Here is a 24,257-nt window from a genome sequence, read left to right on the forward strand (position 1 = left end):
TTATTTGTGTAGTCTTTTTGTATAACCATATTGGCTTCTTTAGCTCTGTTCTGTTTTATTTCCTTTATTGGAATTCTTTGAGATTATGCTTTTAGTACATTCTGTTGCAGGAATACCACCATATATATTCCTTCCCCAGTTAGTTTCCTTTATAATTGCTCTGACTTCACTGAAATTCAGTTGCGTGAAGTCTAAGGATACATGTGTGGACTACATGTTTAGTTTTTCTTAAAATCAGGAACTTTAGCAATACATGCTGCTACTTTTATATGTCTGCTAAACCTTCCCCATTGGTTAGGATCAAAATTAGCTTTAAGACAGGTCAGAAATTTCCTGGAAGGACCTTACCTGTCAAAAATTGTCTCCCAAAAATCATCAGGGTAATTAAAGCCTTTGTTACTTCATGCCTTTTTGAAAGATCTGTGATTACTTTTTTTTTTGTTTTAATTCATATGCTTTCAACAATAACATATAGTTCAGTTCCTTCTCCATTTCTATTGCTCTGCTTTTTTTGGAAGAAGCTGTACACTTCAGTTGCTGTATTCCAGTCATAAGAATAATTCCACCAGGTCTCCCTTGTATCTGTTAAAATTGTATCTGTTTTCTTGTACTCTGAGCAAATTATATACACAATGAAGACCATTACTTTTTTGAATCAATATTTTTTCTTAATTTTTCATTGGGGAGATTTAATAGGCTTCAGTACAGCTACTCTCATTTTCTCCTACAGTGCAAAAGACTTATTTGAAGTTCTTCAAGGATTTTGTCTCCAGACCCTACAGGATTCAATATAATTTCCTCCTGATCTAGCTTGCCATATTTCATCCAAATACAGGCTTCCTAATCCTTGTGAGATGCAATCTATCTTACACCAACTATCTTTCATCCAGAAAGCACAGACCATGATTCCAGAAACCAAATACTTCACATGTGACACCATTTCCATAGCCAGTACACCTTCAGTATTTTTCTTTCTATTGCCAGTCTTCCATGGATTACGAAACAATAATTTTGGCTTTTCTTCCTAGAACTTCAAAGTCCATTGTGTATTGTAGCTGGTACCCTCAGTTTACCAAACTTTCAGTGCATTGGACAAAATCCATCCACCATTTTATGCATGTGTAACCCCATTTTACACATGTCTAAAATCCCATTCACCATTTAACAGCCATCTGAATCTAATATACACCCCTTCTTCCTTTTAGACTGTTAAATCATGGTTTAATTGTTCTGTCACATCCCATATACAGGTAGCCTCCACTTAACGAACCTAATTGGGACCGGAATTTCTGTCATTAAACAGTGCAGTTGTTAGGCGAAACATCATGTGACTACACTGCTTAATGACAGTAGTTTTGGTAGTCCTGGTTGTGGTCTTTAAACCAGGACTGTGCCGTCGTTAGGCCAAGACCTCATGCTTCTCCTGCCATGCCACACTTAACTCCGTTTTAACTCCCCCCCCATCTCCCCTCCATCTCTGCCCTTTTGGCTGCCCTGCACTCCGCTGGCCCTGCCACCCTGCACTCTGCCACCCCCTGGCTCCCTGCACTCCACCCTGCAATCTGGCGCCTGGCACTCCACTGCCCCTACCTCCCATAGCTGACCTTTGCTGTCTTGGGAAGAAGGCCTCACACAGCCAGCAACTGCCTTGCGACAGGCCAGGCCAGGTGCGCTTCATCAGCAGGCAGAAGAAGATGGCGAAGGTCAGCTGGGGGCCGCAGAGGTGGTGGAGCACACGGCAGCAGGGGCGGCAGAGCACAGGGTGGTGGATGCAGGGCGGAGTGGAGGGCAGCAGGGGTGGCAGAGTGCAGGGTGGCCAAAAGGGCAGAAATGAGGGGGAGATAGGCTGGTGGGGGGAGTTGAAGTACATCCTACAGTTATAAATGTAGGCAAGCTGCCAAGTGCCCAAATTTTGATCACATGACTGCAGGGGAGCTGCAGTGGCTAAAACATTGAGGACCAGCTGTAAGTAACATTTGGCGCCATCGTAATTTCAAATGGGCACTGAACGAATGGTCATTAAGCAAGGACTACCTGTATGTGCTCTTGGCAAAATAGTACATTTCATGACCAGTAGGTCCAGCAAGGACATATTTGTTTCTGTGCCTCGTAGCAGTGAGTTGTAGTTGTCACTACCATGACCCTTTTCTTTGTCTTATTTCAGGGAGCAGTTACATCATCTCTGCTTTTCAGGGCTCTGAACTCTTACTTCCAGTTCAGTAAAATCTCCTGTTATTCCTTTGTGCCTGTTTCTTTTTTCAAATCCCTGGCAATGGTTGCTTAATTCCAGTGGCACTGAATATGTTCTGAATTGCTTGCTTCTGATAGTCACCCCCTTTCACTGAACTTGCTTTCTGTTTTATTCTCTTAATCATTTCTTATGAGCTAAAGTATAGCCAGTATCCTTCAAATGTCTACCAAAGGACCATACATTTAGTGCATAAAGAAAATTACCAGGTAAGTGGTCTCCTTTTCTTAATGGGCAAGGAGAACAACGACAACAAAAAGATAAATTCTGATAACCATAACATCTTTTTCCTTTTAGATAAAATTATTGTAATAGAGTTTCTCTCCTAAAATTAAGTGTCTATAATTTTGTTTACATATAAGTGAAGTTTGATTAATTTAAAGAGTTCACTCAGCTCACACTAAGTAAAGATTTAGTCTTAAATGTTGCAACTAAGTGTTTTATGGTTAAAGGCACCAGGCTAGAAACTGGCAGACCATGAGCTGTAGTCCCACCATAGATAGAAGCGAGCTGGGTGACTTTGGGCCAGTCATTCTCTATCAGCCCAGGAAGAAAACAGTCACAAATCACTGCTGAAAGAATTGCTAAAAAACTGCAAAGACTTATCCAGGCAGTTGGCAGAAATCAAGACTGACTCAAAGCCATAAAAAAAAAACCCTACATGAAATCACAAGGAAATCATCTAATACATTTGGTTGAAATGATGTTCCTAGTTGAATATAGCAGCAGTTGCCAACTGCATTCCAGTTTGCTATTTATTTAGACAGATGGGCCAAAAACTAGGTGGCACCCACGCAAGTGTCATAAGCACCATTTTGGAGATCTCAGAATATAGTATAACACACAGTAATTATAATGTGCTCATGTTTTATATATAATATTAAAAGCTGCATGATAGTTTTGAATTTTTTTTTATTATTATTATTATTATTATTATTATTATTATGCACTTGGCCTAACTTTTGAAATAATATTTATGTTAGCTATATAAATTGCTGAACAAGTTCATTAAAATCAAACAGAACTTTGAATATCAAGTATTAAAATGTCTTTCTAGTTTTTAAATAGCTGTACCAAACAATATTGCTTCAGGATACCAAACAGAATTGCTCAAACATTGTCTCTTACAAGAGCACAGCACCATTTTTAGAATAAAGTGTTTTTGCACTTCTGGTCATAAGAGATCAGTTTTCATGCACTCAAGTGGTAACGATCATAGTAGATTTGTGAACCTTCTGGAAATGTTATCCAGAGGAACTTGCATGAGGTTGCACTCTGTTGTGTCCATCTGCCAAAACAATGAACACAGTTGGAGGATCTCCCTCTCCCGGATCATTTCCAGAAAGATTGTTCCAACTCTCTGGAGGAGATTTGAGGTCTGTTGGCTCAATGGAAGTTACATTGGTAGCTAGAGTTTTTCAGGGCCTAAATGTTGGTCATATCAATAGTCAGCATTCACTTAACTCCAAAGCTGAAAATTCCAAGGATGAACATCCATTAGACTGTGGGAAAGGATGGAAAAATTAATCACTGCAGGTGTAAGAAGGCTCTTCAATTCATATTGACAAAAAGCAACCAAGTGTTTCAACTGGCTTCAACCAAGTAAGCATTAAAGATTAATACCTAGCCATGCTATGTTGAGTATTTGGGTAGCTTCTGCTGAGTTTGAGCCAAGGAGCCTGATAGGTGTTTATGAGGTAGTAGAGAAAGAAAACTTCCTGTTGTACAAGTGTAAATCTGCTTAAAACTACATGACATTGAATAAAACCTATGTTCCATCTATCTAATGATACACTTTGTCCCTTGACAGAAGTTCTTCTATATAAGGTGCAGGTTTGTAATTTTGTGTACTGTGTAACAAGACTTTAGTATTTTGGATTTCTCACCTTTCCTTGCTGATCCTAGATCTCTGACTTAGAAAGAAAATTGGCTTTTTCAACTTAAATTGGATGCCAGGCTTTGGATGGAAATTTCAATGATTTCTCTGAACATGGAAATCACATGTAACCATCACTATCTGCTGAGAGAAGACTGTGCTTCGATACCAAGAATACTTGGATGAAATACCTAGAGTGTTCAAAGCCACTGAGTGAGCTAGCTGCTATTTTATGTAAAATTCTTGATGGTGCTGCCATTATTTAAATTCTGACTTTTGGTACTGGCAAACTGCTTAATAAAGATATCCATTAAGAAATACCCATTAAGAATTAATTAAGAAATTTATCTTGCCTAGATATGATGTGAGACTATTGCTTGTCTACACAATTAAGGCTGGCTTGGGGATTTTGGGAACTGCAGCCCTAACATATATGGAGGATTGCCAGGTTGGTGAATGCTACAATAGAGAGTATACCTGTAATAGGAAGCTGGAAAGACTTCCTGTGTGCAGCCAAGAGCTATTCAACGTCCTTTCAAAAATATCCAGTCCTTTTATGAGGCAGACAAGGAATTTGTCAAAGAAGGGATTAAATATATTTTGTGTCATCATAGCATAATTTTCACTTGCTTTCCCCATGCAGCCATACAGAGGCATGTGTATATGTTATTACATGTTCTACAGATCCACAGATACCACAAGATTCCTGTCTGCATTGATAAGAGTGATACTGTAGTGTCACCTGTTATTGTGAAATGCCTTTTCATCTGGTCATCTGTGACTGGCTTTTGAATTGGGGAAGTTTTTTCATTACTTGGCTACTAATGTCTCCGTATATCATGCTCCCCGATCAAATGTTCACAGAACATCTTACCGTACTTGCATCCATTTTGGTCCAACCCGTGTCAGCCTGCGAGTCAACCAGCAGGGAGCGGTAGCATGGTTGGAGTGGGAATCATCTTGTTTGGGCTAGCTCCTTGCACCAAGGTTATCCGCGAAGAACTGTTACAGCTATCTGCTGGCACAAGAAGGAGGGGCACATACCTAAGAGGGCAGTGGGGGGAAATTTGAAGTTACTGTGATTTTAAATTGTAGAAACATGCAGGAAATTTTATTCGCAACTTTTTCTCTGTACTGAATGGAAAGTTGAAAGAGTGTGTTGTTTCTTGGACCCAAGGTAGGGTCGTAATCAAATGAATGCACAAGAGTTCCAGTCATCACACCCTACCTTGGGTCCAAGAAACAACATACTCTTTCAACTTTCCATGAACTTAAAGGATATAATACTCTTTTATTATTTGTTAGGCATAGTAAGGCGACAGTGTGGCCCATGGGAATTGCTTTGCCTATTCTGAAGTTCCAAAAGAACCTAAGCATGCCATTGAGAGCCTCATCATACTATTGATCAAGGAGCTATACTAATAGAGAAGTGGAACTTTTCAGAAAGATTTGTGCCAGTATGATTTGGTCTTTAGCACCCAGTAAGGTAGTTGTCTATAGTAGTGGTTATTTATGGAACTTAGCATGTCTTCCAATAATTTTTTTCTTCTTTAAGAAGCTGGAGCTGAATTCAGATGGATGATGTGCTATGAGAGTCCTGGGTTGGCTTATTTAGTATTCACTTTTCAAAAGCTATCCAACTTCTCAATGACTCTGGACAGTATACAAATTGATAGTCAAAGAAATAAAACAATATCAGACAACAGAAAAGAAAGATGGTCAATCTGATGGAACAGATACATAAGAACCCCTCACAAAAAGAACCTACATTATGCCCTAGCCCTAACCCAAAGCCTAGGGAAAGACCAAGGTTTTCAAAGTGAACAGATTTGGGACCATTCAAATCTCTGGGGGAAATGCTGCAATAGAAAAGGCATGCTTCCTGGGTCCTGTTAGAATGACATTGTTTAACGGATGGGATCCAGAGCGTGTCAACTTTATCCAATCTTGCAGAAACAATGGGGGAAAGAGCTGTTTCCTTTTAGTAACATAAAAGGATGTCATGTCCAAGTGCACCTTACTAATCTTTCATGCAGTATACCATACTCTGAAGAAGGCTGCTTCATCCTAAGTCACTGCTTTGTACCATGCTGAAATAGTGACATCATCTAATAACTGCAAATGATTGCTGCTTCAGTATAAATGTGTTCTTTTCAGAAATAGTGCACACTGTATTGTACTTCTCTATAACTTGTGATCCATTTTATTTGTTGTCATTAATAATACTTAATTATTAGTGTGTTATTGGTTTCTTTGTTTGAATCTTCAGTATTTTCTTATATCCTATATGTTTAATCTGTGTGTGTGTGTGTGTGTAATAAAGTATAAGTGTGAAGTTTTCATTCTGAATTACCCACTTTCCTTAATAAAGAACTTGACTAGATTATGGCCCATCGGAAAGAAAGATTTTAGAGCCTGTTTTTGCTTCCTATTTTTAAACAGTCTCTTTTTTTTGATGTGAAAGTCAGGTGATATAAACAGAACTGATGGGTACCATCAGAGATTCCCATGAGCACATAGGCACATTTGGGTACTAAATTAGTACCATATATACTCACGGATAAGCCCATCCACGGATAAGCTGTCTCTTGAAATTTTCGTATGTTTTAATTTTCACACTTGGCTTATTTGTGAGTGGCGCATTTTTCATGGTATTTTGGTTAAAAATTTGAGGGTCTGCTTATCTGCAGATGGACTTATACATGAGGATATACAGGATATACGGGTACTTTAAAAATGTATTATTGTATATGCTCACAGATAAGCTCATCTGCGGATAAGTTGAATCAAATTATTTGGGTGTATTTTGGCACCTATAATTCTCAGCTTATCTGCAAGTATATACAGTAACCTCAAATGTAGTATGGGTGTGGCTGAATTTAGCTACATACAGCTTGTTTTATTAGTAATTTTATAATGGTTTTAGATCACTTAAAGCTTGGGATTCTAGTTTATTAAATTTTAGTATCGATAAGGTATGTACTCCCTTTTATTTTCTTCTTTGCATGAGTAGATATAAATCAAAAATTGATTCCTTGGGACTTCTGGGGAAGAAATGGCAGACTGAAAACGGCACCACAAAAAAGTGGATCCAACAAATGCAGCAGAATGAAGAGACAGCGAGTAGACTGGCTCTTCAGTGATTCCTCTCCAGACAAGGAGAGGACTAGAGATTGCCCACAAGTGCTCCAGAGAGCTGCTCCTCATGAGGAGACCACAAGACAGCAGTCTCCAGCTTGTTTGGAGCTTTGGGAGACCAGGGAATAACCATCTTGCTCAATCACGGTCAGCACCTTTGAAAGGACACTAAGTTCACATACTTCCCTTTCTAATCACTTTCAGAAATGGCTTGTTAACTGCTTTTCAGCTGTTAGGAACCTTTGGATTGACAAGTTGTATAGGTACCAGGTGAGTTTCCTTCAATCCTTAGTGAAAGAAGTTTTAACTACAAGTTTAAGAACTTTAAAAAATGTTTTTTGGAATAAACAGCAAAAGAGTGATTCAAACTTTGATTTTAGAAAGTTACAGACTAAGGATCCAGATAAATTTGAAATAAGATTTTAGAATTAATTATAAAGAATCCTTCCCATGGGAAAATGCTTTTGTTTTTAATTTGTTTAAAAAAAATTAAGACTTTAAAAATTGGACACTAGAGGGAACTAGAGGGATTGAAAGATTATAATTAAAGGAGGAGAACACTGAAACTCAACTCACAATTACAGAATGAAGCAAGATATTTTAACCCTGGACATATTGAAGGATATTTTTGAACAGTGGACCAGAAGTTAATTTTAAGAGTGTCTGCCTCTATAGATAGACTGTGTTTAAAAGATGTTGTGGAAGAGGAACAAGTTTTACCTGACAAGATCAAGACTGATTTGAAAGTGGATTTAAAAATTGCAGGCTACAAGAATGACATGGAAAAAGATGCTACACTGGACATACAAAGAAACCGGCTGATGGCTTAATAATTCAAAGGGATATACAAATAACAAACAAAGAGAGTGACCTGGATAATTTTCCTATATTCAATTTACAAAAGAGGCTTGTTAAAGTTTTCAAAAATTTTGTGATTAGAGACAATGAAGAAATGAATCCAGTTCTACCATATTATTTGAAGGGACTAAAGATCAAGATTGTTAGAAGTAAAAGAATATAAAGTTAGTTTATTTGATCAAGACTAAAATAGATACTTCATTATCTCTTGTAACCCTTAAAGGACTTTTGCTGACATTAGGACTGAAATGATGAAGCTTTGTTTCTAGATAAGAGATGGGATATGGGAAGAAGAGATCATTTGTTTTATTTTAAGAGAAGGTACTAAAATTGTTTATAGTTGTTGTGATGAAAGGGGAAGTCACTTCTTTATGTACTTCTTTTCTTTTTCTTTACTATATTTTCCTTTTTCTCTTTTTCTTTTCTGCACCTTCTATTTTTATTTATTTATTTATTTAGTTTGTATTAGTTTTTACTGTTGTAATTGTAATTTTAATAAAATGACTATAAAAAAATAAAGCAGTAACTATGGGAACTTAAAACAGTAATAAAATTATGTGGCAACATAACACAGTAATAAAATGCATGATACCATTAAAAAAAAGAAATTGATAGCTTGGCATTCTTTGTATAGTCAGAATCCTGGCTTATTTTTCTTTAGCAAACTGGAACATATTGGCCACAAAAATTATTAAAAAATAGCTTCTTTACAAATGAATAGAAGAAGGAACAGTGCATTCATGGTCAGCAGGAATCTCAGCTTATTTTATGGACAAATATTGTGTTAGAACTATACTCCCATAATTTGTTTTGCTTCCCATTGAGTAGCCCAGTAAAAGTTTTAAGCAAAAGACACAGGACAATCAACTTTTTTTGCCCTATTGTTTTTTATTTGACTTTTATTTTTATTTTTCTGGTGCTACCAGTTTTTTTTTTCTTTTGAAATGGAGGTTTACCTCCTGGTTTCTTGCAATTGCTCTTCGGCTTTTCTTTTCTCTTCTCTTGTGGTAGATACATTTTTTATGTTCCCTGTTGTTGCATGTATAGCATAGATCTCAACTTGAAGCTGCACTGTCACAATGAGTGTTCAAAATACAGGTTGTTGTTTCCAACAGGTTTTATGCAGTAATATTAAGTACATGTCATAGCTTAAGTAGGACAGAGGCCTACTTTGTTCATAGTTTTTTTTTCTCAGAGCAGCTTTGTCTTTGTTAGTCAAGTCTTGGTGTTTTGTTGGTTCTTTTTCAGAACAATTTCTGTGAGGTATTTCTGGAGAGAGTAGTATAGAAAGAGCAGGGGTTTTCAAACTTTCAGACTGCAGAATCTGTTATTTAAAAAAATCTTGGAACCCATAATCAAGAGCTTCATAATATGTAATGTAGTTGTGAATTTCCTAACATTTATGAAGGATTAAATTGAATAATCTCTGCCCTCTGAACCATTACTTCAGACATTGGCCTTATGGAAGAGAATACAGGCAAAGCGGCTCCCAAGGGCTTTTGGGGAATGAATAGCCACCATCGTGCCCCTTGTATTATGGTACACTTGTGTTTTATCTTGATTTTAGTTTTTTTAGAGTGTTTCATGTTTTTGTGATAGAAACCACTGGGAGTCATTTTATGTATCTGGTGGTATACAAATACAGTAAACTTACAAATACATTTAATTTGTGTACTTCATGTTAATGACTTTTTTTTTTCCCTTTCCAGACCATGCGAAGACATAGAAATGAAGTGACAATTGAACTTAGAAAAGTGAGTGTATAATAAAGCCTGCACTGGATGCATTTTCATGTGATATTAAACCATCAATATATTAACCGTAGAAATGTCTCACAGACGGTATTGTTTTGTTTTTCCTAATCATGGGTTATTTTCTCCTTAGCTAAAATTGTTCATATAGCACTTAATATTGGCTGATCCTTTGAAGATCATTTGAGGTTACTGGAGAAAAAAGGCAAAGAAATTCCTTCATATTTTTTTCCCAGTGGTGCTGAGAACACTGTAATTAAGACCCAAGGAAAATAAACTGTTTCTTGAGGAGTCACTATTGGTACATTTAACTGCAGCATTTCTTAACCCTTTATATGATTGTGTTGCTGCTTATCCTAATTCTGTTGTTTTTCCCCCCTTCTGTGAGCATGTTGCTCCCATGCCTTAGTGGGATGGGATGTATCATTTCACATATTGTATATTTGGTACCCTGATGTTATTCTGTGCCTGGAAGTAGATGATAATAGATGTGGATTTTGAGCTGGGGCTGACAGAGGCAGCAAGAGTTTTAGTACCATTGGATCCAGGATGCCCACAGGGATTGGTGAAGTCACTGTGCTTTCTTTGTGGAGTGTCGTTCTGTCACCCAGGTGTGCAGAGAAACAATCGTGGTCTGATTGCAAAGTGGATTGTTAGCATCTGCTCTGGACTCGGAATCTGTGATACTACTTCTATGCAGATATCAGGTCAACGGTGCCATTCTTTGACATCGCACTCAGAGAATACATTTTATAGAACTCACTGGGGTTGCATATAATTCACCTAAAACAATATTGTCTTAGAGTCTAATATTCATCTTACTATATCTCTCTCTATTCCTTTTTACTGTATACTATTTTACCTTATCTTTTATTCTTATTTTACCCTATCTTACTATATTTTATCTATTTTATCTCATTCTAGCCTATTTTATCCCATTATATTGTATCTTATCTCATTTTGTCTTACTGTATTTTACTGCAGTTGATGTTCTGATATGGTCAAATAGACTAATCAATAAAGTATAATCATAATCACAATCCATGCCTTAGTGGTATCCATAAAGTTACTAAATGGGCTCAATTCCCAACTTTTACAACAACAGTCAGTGATTGTTCTGCCAACACATTGAGTTTGCGTCTTGTGTCCCTTCTTTTTACACCACTGACATTTCCTCAGGAAGCTATGAAAATTAGGTTCCTATAGCTTATTATTTTTCACTAACTGTCTTCAAAGTTCTGAAACACGTTGCTTCTCTGAAAAATATTCATCATCTTCTGAAGTAGTAATTAATAAAATGTAGCAGTGAAGTTTGAACTACTAACCTGACGGCATAGATGAAATGCAGGTAGAAGCATTTGATTAAATTTCTGTAAGTAATTTAATGTCAAGAGTAGAAGAGGATGAGTTAGTATATGGATAATCTGATGATCAGTTGATAGCATTCAGTGAAATTTGTGTGAGCACAAAATAAATGAAGAAGGGAGCAGAACTATGAGAAAGCAACCATCTGTAAGTAGAAGCTGAAGCTAATAGAATCAGAAAAGCTTGTGACCTAGAATGGCTTTGCTTCCCAACATAAAACAACTTCTGAATGCAAGTTCAGTGGCTGTGGAGACCGTATGCCTGGTCACTCTCAATTGGAACTGCATTGTTCTCCAGATTCATCTTGGAAGCTTTGAGAAAAACTTTGTGCCTGGACTCACAGATCTGAAGGGGATAGCAAGCTATATCTGGATCTTCCAACCCAATAAAGCAATGCATGAATCTTATTTTGTACAACACTCCTTTCTCAGCCAGAGGTGCACAATCCTTTTCCATTTAAACAGCTGGTAATTTTGGTGGAAGCACTAGGATGGAGGGGAGGGGCTCCTTTCCCCAGGTAAGTAGAGGGCAAGAAAAGGAGGTGAGAGGGAATGGGAAAATCGGACTCAGCAGATTTGCCATTAGTCTGTACTTACAGCCAAAAGGAAGAAAAGCAACACACATTAGTTGAGAGAAAGGCTGATGGGATAGACTTAGAGCAGCTACAGTGGTGCTACTTACCTCCTTCATAGCACCAGAAATGGAAGGAAGAGAAGGGACATGCTCAAGGCAACTGCCACTGTGCTCCTTTATCTCCTTTGTGGCACTCAGATCAGACAGAGGAAGTAGAAGAAAGAGTGCAGAACTACTTTTTAATTTTATATGCATTGTTAAAATTAGAAATGGGAGAATTACACAAAATACTAGACTTGCATTTGGTTTAATTATATATACACATACACATACAATGTTTTATGTTTCCACTTCGGCATTTTCAAGGGTTATTTTCTTGCCATTACCTACTACTACTTGGTTTCTGATTTCTAAGCGTACAATTCTGTACAATTCTACTTTGAAGTAAACACTGTTGAACTCACAGATACTTATTTCTGAGTAGATGTGTTTAGACGTTCGTACAGAAACAGTGAATAATGCATGAAGTAGCCAAGTGCTGTTTTAAGTAGCAGCAGTTGCTTGCTCGTACCCTGTATATTAAAAATATAAGTGTGTTCAAATGTATTTAGAATTAAATAGATCAGAAGAACAAAGCATTCTGAATATAAACTGTTCAGACTGCAAATGGATTGTTGTAGCCTCACTAAAAGCATTCTAACCCTAACTAGAGGGATTTTGATCTCAGAACAGCTCTGTAAGATCGTTGGGGTATTTCAAGATTGGAATACTTCTGGTAAAGTTAGAACAGCATTGAAGCAATTCTGGTGAAGCTTGAAACTGTCTGTTCGAACTGGGGACTGTTCAGACCTGAAATATTTTGCATAACTCTACAATAAATGCAAACTTAACTTAGAAATGTTGCTATTTGCAAGTTGATTTAAATCTATTATAATCCTTTCCTTACTGTTTATGAATGTCTAAAGAAGACCTTGTTTTAACTGAATTTTTATTATCAGCAAATGAACACCCTTTATTAGCAAATCTGCTAATAAAGATAAACCTTTGAGTACTTTAGGTTGTCAGCAAGGGATAAAAGAGAGGAGTAAATAAGAACTTTATTTCTGAACATTTTGCAGTAGAGCGAGAACTTTTACCTTCTGCCTTTAACTCGTCTCTTGTAGTGACACAAGGAAAAATAAAATGTTCCTTTTTATTTTGGTTTGTCCATATATGCTTTATGGTCTACAGCTCATTTTATCCAATATATTGTTTGAATTAGTTTTGATTGCATTAATTTAGGACTTGATCATGATTTTTCTTTCAATTACAGTTTTTAAATTAATATAACACTATCTTCTGAGTTCTGCTGTCTCAGATCAGTGCTACTAATTGAGTACTGAACTGTATTAAATTCAGAAACATCCCAGACTATCTACATTTTTCATACCTGCTTGTATGTGAGTACATGTAGGTAATATCTCAAGCATCTGCTAATATAAGTTCTCCTCCACAATATTTGTCAAGAAATATGCTGCAGACTAGCAGTTGGTAAAGCAGCCATGAAGGCATTGGAAAATAATATTAAGATGTAGGTATGTTCTATACGGTACCTACAAAGATCAGAATACTGCAAGCAATGGTATTCCTTGTGACACTCTATGGAAGCAAAAGTTAGACTTCGAGGAAGCAGGATAAGGAGAGTATTGACACTTTTGAATGTTTGTGTTGGAGAAGATTTTTTAGAATACTGTGGACAGCCAAGCAAACAAACGAATGGATCATTGAACCAAACCCAGAATTCTCACTTGAGGCACAAAAGACCAGGCTCAAATTATCCTACTTTAGACACATTATGCAAAGATAATGTGTCTAGCTCTCTGGAGAAGGCTCTAATGCTGGGAAAGCTGGAAGGAAAAAGAGGACACCCAGCAGTAAGGTGGATGGACTCAGTTATAGTGGCAATGGGTACACTGTTGAAAGGCCTAAAGGACCAAGTTTGGGACAGATTGTCGTGGAGAAAATCTATGTAGTTGCTAAGAATCAAAACCACCTAGATAGCACATAGTCAGTCAGTCAATCAATCCACAATATTTATATAATTAAATATCCATTTAACAGTATAAATGTGGGTAACTTGTCAGTCATATAAATATATAATCCTTTGTATTATTTAAAGGATTTATCAGTTACAGAACTTTGCATGAATAGTATTAATTCATGTGAAGCATATTTAAAATTTACTTGGAAGGATTAATAAACATTAAAAGTATTAAATGTTACTATTTTCATTCTTTTCAGAACAAAAGAGATGAACATCTTTTGAAAAAAAGAAATGTGCCCCAAGAAGAAAGTTTAGAAGATTCAGATGTTGATGCTGACTTCAAAGCAGTAAGTTATTAATTAATGGAAACATTGCTTCTAATTACCTTCCTTCTGTCCTTTCAAACTGGTCTTGATGGATTTCCTGTTGATTGTTATACAATTATATTAATGTATTAATTCCTATTTTTTATTTTAAATTAAATTAATTTTAATTCCTATTTTATTAGAGAACCATAATGTAGCATTATTAAAATGAATCACTGCCTCCTTTCCACGTTGCCCAGTGTTTCAGTGCTTTATAACATTGTTTAATCAGGGACCTTGTATGCTACATTGAGATGCACTGATAGTAATTAAGCAAGGCTTTATGAATTTGAGCTGTCACTAAAGCTAGGCCAAGCTTTTGTGTGAATATGAGCATCTGGAGTTCCTGGTGGAAGCACCAACGGATGTTATATACTGGTTTTATTTCTAGAGCTTGTAAAAAATATTACTCCCCCACCAGATTTTATCCCCATATAATATTTGAGATAAATTCTGGTTCTGATCGAGTTTTAAAACTGGGTCAACAAGCTCTTCCTTTTTGAAGAATAAACTAACAGAAGTTTAAAATAAGTCCCATTATTATTGCTGCTAGTATCTGAATACAGACTGAATGAGCACACCAAAACATTGCCTCACTAAAACACGTATCCCAGGAACTGTTTACAGCGCTCTCTGGTAGATTCTTGGACAGCATAGTTTGACTGTTTTTCCCCAATATCATTACTTTGTTTAGCGTGCTGATACTGGCCAAACATGAGCACTGTTCTCTTCAATCTATTTCTCTCACTGAGAGAAGGATCATGTTGTCTTCCTAGAATAAAACAGAAACTTTTTGAGACCTAAGGGAAAGTGGAAAAAAATATCTGGAAGACAAATAAGAAACCACATTAGTAATATAGCCTTTCTCCTTTTTTCCTTCATACATTATATATTGAATTTATATTTCCTATTTTGTTAATTTAGATTGAAATAGGTTGACAAGGTGCCTGCCAGATGTTTTGGACAACCACCTGAATTCTAACCATTGGTCAGGCCAGACAAAACCTATAGTGGTTGGCATTCAGAATAATCGACAAGGCCCCAGCTTGTATATCTCTGGATCTAGATTATATTGTCATATAATACTTACGTTGTGTTGAAGTTCATACTATTTCTATTTATTTTTCTTTCATTTTGGTATGCTTAATAAGGAAAATGGGAAACATTAACTTGGGGTCTTGAGATAACATTATTATTTTTAAAATTCATGTGCTGATTCTTATTTTGTTCAGAATAAGAATGGATTTCTACTGAAAATTGGAACTAAACAATTTATTTCTCTTTTTTTAAGCAAAATGTTACACTAGAAACTATATTACAGGTACGTTGATAACAATTATAATTATTTTCAGTTGGATTTGTTTAATACTTGATTTAATTTTTTGAAATCTATTTGTTGCTGTAGAATGCTACTAGTGATAACCCTATTATCCAGCTAAGTGCTGTTCAAGCTGCAAGGTAGGCATCTATTTTATTTGAAAGACTAGAGCATTATTAATGTTTTCCTCACGTTGTAGTTTTTTAAAATTTTATTGATTAGTTTTGTTTTAATTTTACAGAAAACTATTATCAAGTGATAGAAATCCTCCTATTGATGACTTAATAAAATCTGGAATTTTACCAATATTGGTTAAATGTCTAGAAAGGGATGACAAGTAAGTAGTGCTTTCTTTTTCTAAGTGTTCACATTATAAATTGAAGACTATGTTTTTCTTGAAGGGCTGTATTAGCCTAAAACATTGCTGCTGTTTATGTATTTTTTATTTTGTTTGCCCTTCAGTACATTTCAGACATTGTAATAATATCATTTCACTATTTTAAACACATCTTAACATTAACAAACTTACAGGTTGTAATGGCCGTTCTTATTTGTTACATTACACAGTCATTCTAGAAAATTCTGCACAAATTGTGCTCTTTCAGGGCAGGCACAGTCCACATATAGTTGTCAACATCTATATTCCTTTCTCTGTGCATTCTTTTTTATTCTTGATTAGAGATCAGTTTCTGTTTCAAAAAATAGGACTGTCTTCTAATTCCAGTAGATGAAATTCCAGTTTGTGAAAATCTCTTGTATTCCTGCCTTTGGCTTTTTTTCTTTGATTGAAATACTGTTTATTTCTCCTCAGTGTGGTCCCCAGTTAGGGACTAGATGTCTGTGTGATGGGCTGCTTGACATTGCCCCAGGGTTGGTTTTGGCATTCTCTACAGCTTTCATTCTTGGAGAATTCAATTTACCTTTCTTGGAGAGGGGAGAAGCAGGTTGTGAATTCATGGCCACCATGACAACTATGGGCCCAGGTGATCATGGCCTAGCTTATATAATAACAGAGAATGCCTGCTTCCTGGGTCCCATCATATGGCCCTGTTCAATTGATGGGACCTGGAGTATGCCTACTGTGCTGGATTGTATAGGATGGGCAGAAACTGTGGAAGACAGGCAGTCCCTCAAATAAGCAGGCCCTATGCCATGAAAGGCTTCATAGGTGATAACCAGTACCTTGCACTCAGAAGCCTACTGATAACCAGTGCAGCTCATGAAGCAGAGGTATTGCATAGACATACAGCTCATACCTGCCCATGCTGCTACTTTCTGGACCAGATGTCTTAAAGGACAGCACCTTGCAGGATCTTCAAGCCAGGTGGTGCCACTGCTTCTCTCAACAAAGCAGGCACTACTACACTGTTCCACTACCATGGAAGGTCCTAGCCCTTCCCGCTTTGCATTATTGCCCTGCCCAGTGTGACTCTCACTTTCTCAAAAAATGTTACGCATGCTCCATGGCTATCAAGGTTACCCACCCCTAAGACAGAGGGTTATTTGAAATGTAAACCTTTCTGTTAACCCACTGGAGTGGGTTACAAAAGCTTCCTTTAGCGAGGATAGGATAGGGTAGGATGAACTTCATTGGTATGAACAGTAAAAGTCACCCTTGTGACAAATGGACTACAACAAGTGTACAAAATGGTCTCTGCACTCCACATCAGTGCACAGCTGTTCTAAAGGCCATGGAAGTTTTTTGAGCCATACTCATGAATAATTCAGACTGCACCCAACAATGCTATAACAGTTTTCAGTATGTTAGGAAAACATACTGGGGAGGAAAAAGGCAGCCATCAAATGAAAATTCATGTCAGGAGTTTTATTATATGCACTGATTTTCTGCCAAAAGTGAAAATATAGTGCAGCACTATATATCTCATAATTTCTGAAATTATCATTAAAAATAGGTCTACTTTTCAGGGATGTTGTAATAGAAATGGTAAAATTTAATTATAGAGTAGCGAATTAATGCATTCATAGGTTTTTAATAACTAAGTACCTCCTCTTTGTTGCATTTTGTAGATATTATTGCTACTATATTGTATTTTTGTCTTTTTTTAAACAGTCCTTCCTTACAGTTTGAAGCTGCTTGGGCCTTGACTAACATAGCATCAGGCACTTCTTTACAGACTCAAGCTGTTGTACAGTCTAGTAAGTGTTCAGATATTTTAACATTGGAATGAAGTACCTTTTTGCAGTATAACAAACATATATAATTTCCTCTTCATATGATTTATACGGCATCTATATAACCTTCACGTGGCACATATATAACCTATATACACATAGGTTATCAGGGAGGAGTTTATTGGTTCTTACGGAAAGAGTCCTTGGAGTTGTGGGCTGAACCATCTATGTTTTTGACCCATGTTTCTCTTGGTTAATTAAGGCCCCCTGAGAGGTGACATGTGGTCATTAATGCAGTCATTAATGCCTCTTTGGGGAAAGGGGTGCTGCTGCCTGTTTTAAACAATTTCAGACCTTACTATTCTAAAGACATCTATCATATATAAAACCTTGCCCATATCTTTAGATCTTTACTATTTTGTGCCTTTATCTTTGTTCCCATAATGTTTAGATTTGATTGGGAAAGTGAATCCTACTTCCAACCATGGCAATAGTCACAACGTTAGCTAGATAGCCTCCTTATTTGAGGCTGTTCCTGTGGATTAAGGCATGTCTCAGTGCTAAGGTAGAAATTGATGCCTTGCAGAAATGTTGATTATGAATTATTTGCCTGATATTCTTCCAACAGAGGAAATGGAAATACAAATATGAAAAAATGTTCACACAACCTTGAAATTAGCTCCTGGATTAGATAAAACTGAAATATTTGAAATGTGCCATTCCCATCCTCTGAACCTAGTGACAGAAAATGAAAGAGGCTATAGTCAGTCAGAAAAAATATCCTGTTATTTAAGTACTGTTTTTTTTATCCTTGAAATTATTTTTCCAGGCACTCAGCATTTCCACTTCCAAAGTTATTGTTCTAGGAAGATTGTAAATGTTTATACTGTCTTTCAGTCTATTTCATATGTAATAGAACTTCTAAAGGAGAGGATGTTGGGAAGTATCTTCTATAAATAATTTTTTTGCAAAGCATAATCTCTTGTGCTGTAAAGCTAATAGTTATTTCTGGATGGTGAAAGTAGTTTATATCTTACTTTAAAAATTCACTTGTTTTCCTCCTTCTGAAATAGCACACAATCTAATTCTCAGTTAACATTAGATGAATTTCCTAAAATTTCAACTACTGTTTTTGTATTTTTGTTCTGCTAAGTAATAAAATGCAATACATGTCTTGAAGGTCACATTTCACTGTCCTTCTATTACAGATGCAGTACCTCTCTTCTTAAGATTGCTCCATTCACCACATCAAAATGTTTGTGAACAAGCTGTTTGGGCTCTTGGGAATATTATTGGTAAGTATCAACTATATTTTTAAAAATAAATTCAGAGGCATTGAAGGCTTTAAATTCTAGTCTTATACATTGGCATTACCTGATGAGACTATGTTTCTCCGTTTTTTTGTTTTTTTTTACTACTGCAACATATTTAAAGAAGAAAACTTGTTTTTGTAGAATTTAGCTTAACTTGTTATAAAAAAATGACAAATTGTACAATTAGATTTTCTCTGAGCAGTTTCTAATGGGGAAACATAGAATCTGTGTCACAGAACATCAGTGCCCATACATGTCACTGCATACATTTCAAGGTTTTTCCATTATGAATGTAATTTTTTTAAAATTTTCACTTCTGTAGGTGATGGTCCTCAGTGTAGAGATTATGTCATATCACTGGGAGTTGTCAAACCTCTTCTATCCTTCATCAACCCCTCCATTCCCATCACTTTTCTCCGGAACGTCACATGGGTCATTGTAAATCTCTGCAGGAATAAGGATCCCCCACCACCTATGGAGACAGTTCAGGAGGTAAAGAACTACAACTATGTACTTCTGCAGCTCAGCTGCATTGCAGGACAGCTTTCCCATAATGTATGGCATATTGTCTTAAGGCCTATTCATCTGTGCCTCCTTTCAATAATTAGTTACTCATTAGGTTTGTTTTCTGTCTTATTTAACTATGACTTCCAAGTCTAATTTTGTTAGTGAAGGTAATATTGACTGTTAAGGCATATTCGGGGAGATTTCTCAAAAGTTGGAGTTACTTGAGGAAATTTTCGAGCTTTGAATCCAAATCTGTCTGGACCTAAGCTAGTAGTGTGAAATCTGTGCCTCTAAAAATTGAATCCACTGCTATGTAGTTTATACATCGCTTGAGAAATATTTATAACTGCAGTAAGTAAAATAACCTGACTAGCTCTTTGACTTTTTGAGAGTACACTATGTACTAAAGGTATATTGTATTTTTGTGTTCCAAATATTAATGACCTTCTGTAATCCTTTTTTTCTCAACAGATTTTACCAGCCTTATGTGTTCTGATATACCATACAGATATAAATGTAAGTAAATGCTGAAGGACTATTCTTTCTCCTGGAGATTCAGGAGAAAGACACAGAGTGAATAGCTGTATTACTTAGATTTTGCCTAAATTGCGTTATAAAAATTCATTTGCCAGACTTGCTTACTTTTTCATAAACATTGCAACCTGTAGACCTTTACCTGGAAATCAGTTGCATTGTGCTTATTGAGAGTAAGCACAATGAGAGTATTTCAGAGCAGGGATGCATGTGATTCTATTTACCTGTTAATTTTCTGTTGCTGGTGATCTGTAAGTGGTTCTTGCATGACAGAAGCTGTGATGCAGTCAAATGCCTTGTGTACGAAACAGCATACTGTGCTGCTTCCTGCTGTGGATGTTGCTGTTTTGCATTGCTTTTGTTTGGCTCATTCAGCACTTATATGTCAAAAATTCCAGCCTTCCAGAAGGAAGGGAAGACATGGTTATGCCACCTTGCTTGGGAAGGGAGGGGGGGTAGCCATTTGTGGGGGTAGTTGGCACCGTGGTGGTGCAAAGGATAAGATCTTACTGCTATAGTTTATATTTTCTGTATTTTGTATTTGTATTTATGGGTATTTATATTTATGTTTATATTATACTGTAGTTTTTTAGCGATTTATCATTTATTATCTGTAAGCCACCCAGAGTCATCGTATGCGAGGTGGGTGGTAGAGAAATCTGACACAGAAAGAAAGAAAGAAAGAAAGAAAGAAAGAAAGAAAGAAAGAAAGAAAGAAAGAAAGAAAGAAAGAAAGAAAGAAAGAAGTTCATCTTGTGCTCATGTGTCTGGGTTACTGAGTTGTTGGCACAGTTTGGTTTCATGCTAAAGTTCGGACCAAAATAACAACATTTGGGAGAAATAAATTTGAGTGGAGCGGGCTACACTTTTTTTCCTGCATTTCTTTTAAATATAGTAATATTGCCATCACTTTAAATGTTTTGAGGTAGAATTTTTTAATATTCCTTGGTAAGTAGAAGAAAAGGCAAAGAAAATAATAGAAAGCAATTTAGAGAATGCATACTAAATGCTCTTCCGTAATCTGTAATAAATGTAAAGCTCTTGTGCACAGAGAATCTGATTCAGACGTTCGTTGCCATCTTACATTAATATGTAACCTGTCCTCCTCGTGCAGATTCTTGTGGACACTGTTTGGGCTTTGTCCTATCTCACAGATGGTGGGAATGAGCAAATACAGATGGTGATAGATTCAGGTGTAGTACCATTTTTGGTCCCCTTGCTGAGCCATCAGGAAGTAAAAGTTCAGGTAAGCATTGTGTATTGTATGATGTGATATGGCGTTATAAAAATTTGTATTTATGTTGCATTATAAAATCATCACTGGCAGAGGTTCAGACATCTTCATTGGGTACTGAAAAGTGATTCATATGTTAAATCCAGCAAATATATTAAGTAAATGTTGAAGAGTGTTTTGAATTAACTTCCTCAATAAATATACTGTACTCCTATTAGATACATCCATGCAGTTTTTCATGGCAATAATCTGAGTGTTTGCCACTGCCTTCTTCTGGGCTAGTTTTTTACTTCTTAGCAATCGCTGTTGCTCTGGGATGACCTGGTGGTTTCTCATTCCAGCGCTAGTCAGGCTTAACCCTGCTTAATTTCTGAGCCCAAAGAAGGTCAGCCAGGTGCTGGGAGACTTCTTACTTAATACTGATTTACATATACTTTTTTTTAACTTGCAGGGCAATGTGTATTTATACTCCATCTTTTAGACAAATAAATTCTTTAAGCTATCTATATCAAAGGCTTAGGTGTTCTTCTGATTGCACATTACATATATTATGAACTTTGTTGGCACAAAACTGAGTAGTCATAGTGTTGTTCCAAATGGAAGGAGGGTATATACAAAGTTACATCCATAGAAGCTTGTTAACAAATGACTACAGCCACTCCTCATTTAGCAACTATCTCAGTTAGTTACCATTTGCAAATACGACAGTAATAAATGGTAATAAACAATTCGTTTTCTGACCAAAGCATGCATTTATGTCCAAATCTGGTGCACCTGACAATGCATGCTGGTGTCAGAGTAACACTGGTGTAGCTGTGTAAGAAAACTTTATCTGAATGAGACAGCAGCAATCAGAGATCTTCCCAGCATCTTTCTCTCTCTCTGTCACATGTTCACTTAGCAACCATTTCACTTAATGACCTGGTCATTGGAATGGGACTTGGTCACTAAACAAGGAGTAGGTGTAGTTGATTAGAACAAATAATATTGAGTATTTCCTACTTCTCCGTTCATGTTGTTTACTCTAGGATTCAAAAAGTTTTTTTTAAAGAAGAAGAGGAAGAAGTAGTAGTAGTTTCATAAACTCTGTCTCTCAAGTGTTTTCTGTAACTCCCATCAGTTTCAAAAATGTTTCAGATTCTTGTTGTATAAAATGGTTAAATTGCAAAGGGTCTCTTGGCTTGATCGAGAATGCAGAAATAGCAGGAGAGAGCTTGCCAGATCTGTAGGAAGCACGAAAGTTGCCAATTCTGAATTGAAGGAGCATGCACTTACAATGGTACTGATGGTATTATTTTTATACTACAAAAAAGAACCACTTGGGTACCATGATGTTTCTTGAATACACAAAATAACTGAAAGACTGCATCTTTAAGATTTGTTGGTTTATTGCAGATTTTTTTTTCCAAATAAAATTTTGATGTTATTAATTAGCTAAGGTTTTAGTAAGGTTTCTTAAATTGAAATGTGTGTGTGTACACACATACGTACACGCACACACACCTGTAATAAGCTGTGGAAGCTACAGTTTTTTTGTCTGTTCCTATACAGAGCAGGCTTGTTTAGCAGATTTATCAATTGAAACAAATAGATGGGGGATCTCCGACCTCTTTAGATTCATGGACACATACAGATTTTTGAGAGAGAGTATTGTAGACATCATCCCAAAGTGGCTGCCCTAAGGTTGACAAAATGAGTGCAATGGGATGAATTTACACTCCAACAAAATGACAGAGTTCCTGATTAATGCTTTCTTAGTTTCTTCTCTGAATCTGTACCAGAATAGCTTCCTTATTCTAAACGTTCATTTCCAAAACTTCTGAGAATTGTGATTTATTAGACCAAGAAATATAAATAGGAATAGGAATAGGAATTTCTTGGAGGTAGTACCCTAAAATAATTGGAACTTTATCTAGTTGGTTGTAGAATTTGTTATTCCTTGTAGTTGTATTGCTCGGTGTCTGTCACCACCACTTCTGCCTGTGCTGAGTCAGGATCTTGTAGCTTCTGTGTGAATAGTTGTCAGAATGCAGTAAGCTGCCTGTCATCCTAGAAAGCTTTTAAATTAAGTACCACATCTTTCATTACCATAAAGGAAAACAAAAATAGTCTAGGACTAAGGCATTTCAATAGCATCTTTATTGTGTAATCTGCTTTTCTGTTGGGTTTGATGGTGTACCTGTGATTTGAATCTGGCACTGATTGTGATTGTTAACAAATCTGAAAGTAACGTTTTAAAAAGAGAGGGGCAGTTTTCGCCTGGGCATAGAGTCAGCCAGTGTTCTTTGTCTGTGAGCTTGAGGAAGGGCATGGATATTTGAGCACTTCTGTAATCTAGTATGTATTCAACCTGTATGCTTATAACACATTTGAACTAGCCCTGAGAATGAAATAGAGACCCTTTAAAGCACTGAGAATGTTACTTGTATCATTTCTTAAAATAAAGACTGCAGCACTGAGAGCAGTTGGCAATATAGTAACGGGTACTGATGAACAGACACAAGTTGTTCTCAACTGTGACGTCCTCTCCCATTTCCCAAATCTTTTGACACATCCTAAAGAGAAGATAAATAAGGTGAGTGCTCAAATTTTTTTGGTGATCTTGTACCTATTTTTTTTAAAAAATTAACAGAACATGATTTCTTACCCTATTTCTAAAAGAAATGCAAAGATTTCACAACTTAGTACTGTAGTCAAATGAATGTTGTGCTTCTAATCAGTTTCTGTCCTTGATTCAGATAATGAAAAGGGGGAAAGTGGTATGTGCTATGTGAAAAATTAACTATGCAAGGATTGCATTTTATCTTTAGCTTCAGAAAGACAGGTATTACTTATATGTTCACTACTTATATGTTCAGTCTTCATTGGTAAAGATCTAGTAAGAGGGGATTTATTTAGTGAATCTAGATTAATACCTCTTTTTAAGAGGAAAGTCCATCATACTTTCACTCATTAAAAAGCATCTTTGGACCCTAGGTATGGTGTGTCAGTCTCAGCCACTTATGACTATCCTCTTGGGTA

General features: G+C 36.4%; 1 protein-coding gene across 1 annotated transcript in view; it reads left to right on the forward strand.

The window, feature by feature from the left end:
- Positions 1–24,257, forward strand: part of KPNA3 (karyopherin subunit alpha 3) — a 40,204-nt gene that overhangs the window by 8,845 nt on the left and 7,102 nt on the right. Inside the window, exons 2-12 of the mRNA XM_063317775.1 lie at positions 9,830–9,874; positions 14,090–14,179; positions 15,489–15,518; positions 15,603–15,655; positions 15,757–15,852; positions 17,587–17,672; positions 18,857–18,943; positions 19,284–19,453; positions 19,940–19,984; positions 21,117–21,248; positions 23,683–23,811. Coding sequence (XP_063173845.1) covers positions 9,830–9,874; positions 14,090–14,179; positions 15,489–15,518; positions 15,603–15,655; positions 15,757–15,852; positions 17,587–17,672; positions 18,857–18,943; positions 19,284–19,453; positions 19,940–19,984; positions 21,117–21,248; positions 23,683–23,811 — 963 coding nt within the window. The remainder of the gene's footprint in view (positions 1–9,829; positions 9,875–14,089; positions 14,180–15,488; positions 15,519–15,602; positions 15,656–15,756; positions 15,853–17,586; positions 17,673–18,856; positions 18,944–19,283; positions 19,454–19,939; positions 19,985–21,116; positions 21,249–23,682; positions 23,812–24,257) is intronic.

The sequence above is a fragment of the Candoia aspera genome, chromosome 1 (genome assembly GCF_035149785.1).
Source record: "Candoia aspera isolate rCanAsp1 chromosome 1, rCanAsp1.hap2, whole genome shotgun sequence".
Classification (NCBI taxonomy): domain Eukaryota; kingdom Metazoa; phylum Chordata; class Lepidosauria; order Squamata; family Boidae; genus Candoia; species Candoia aspera.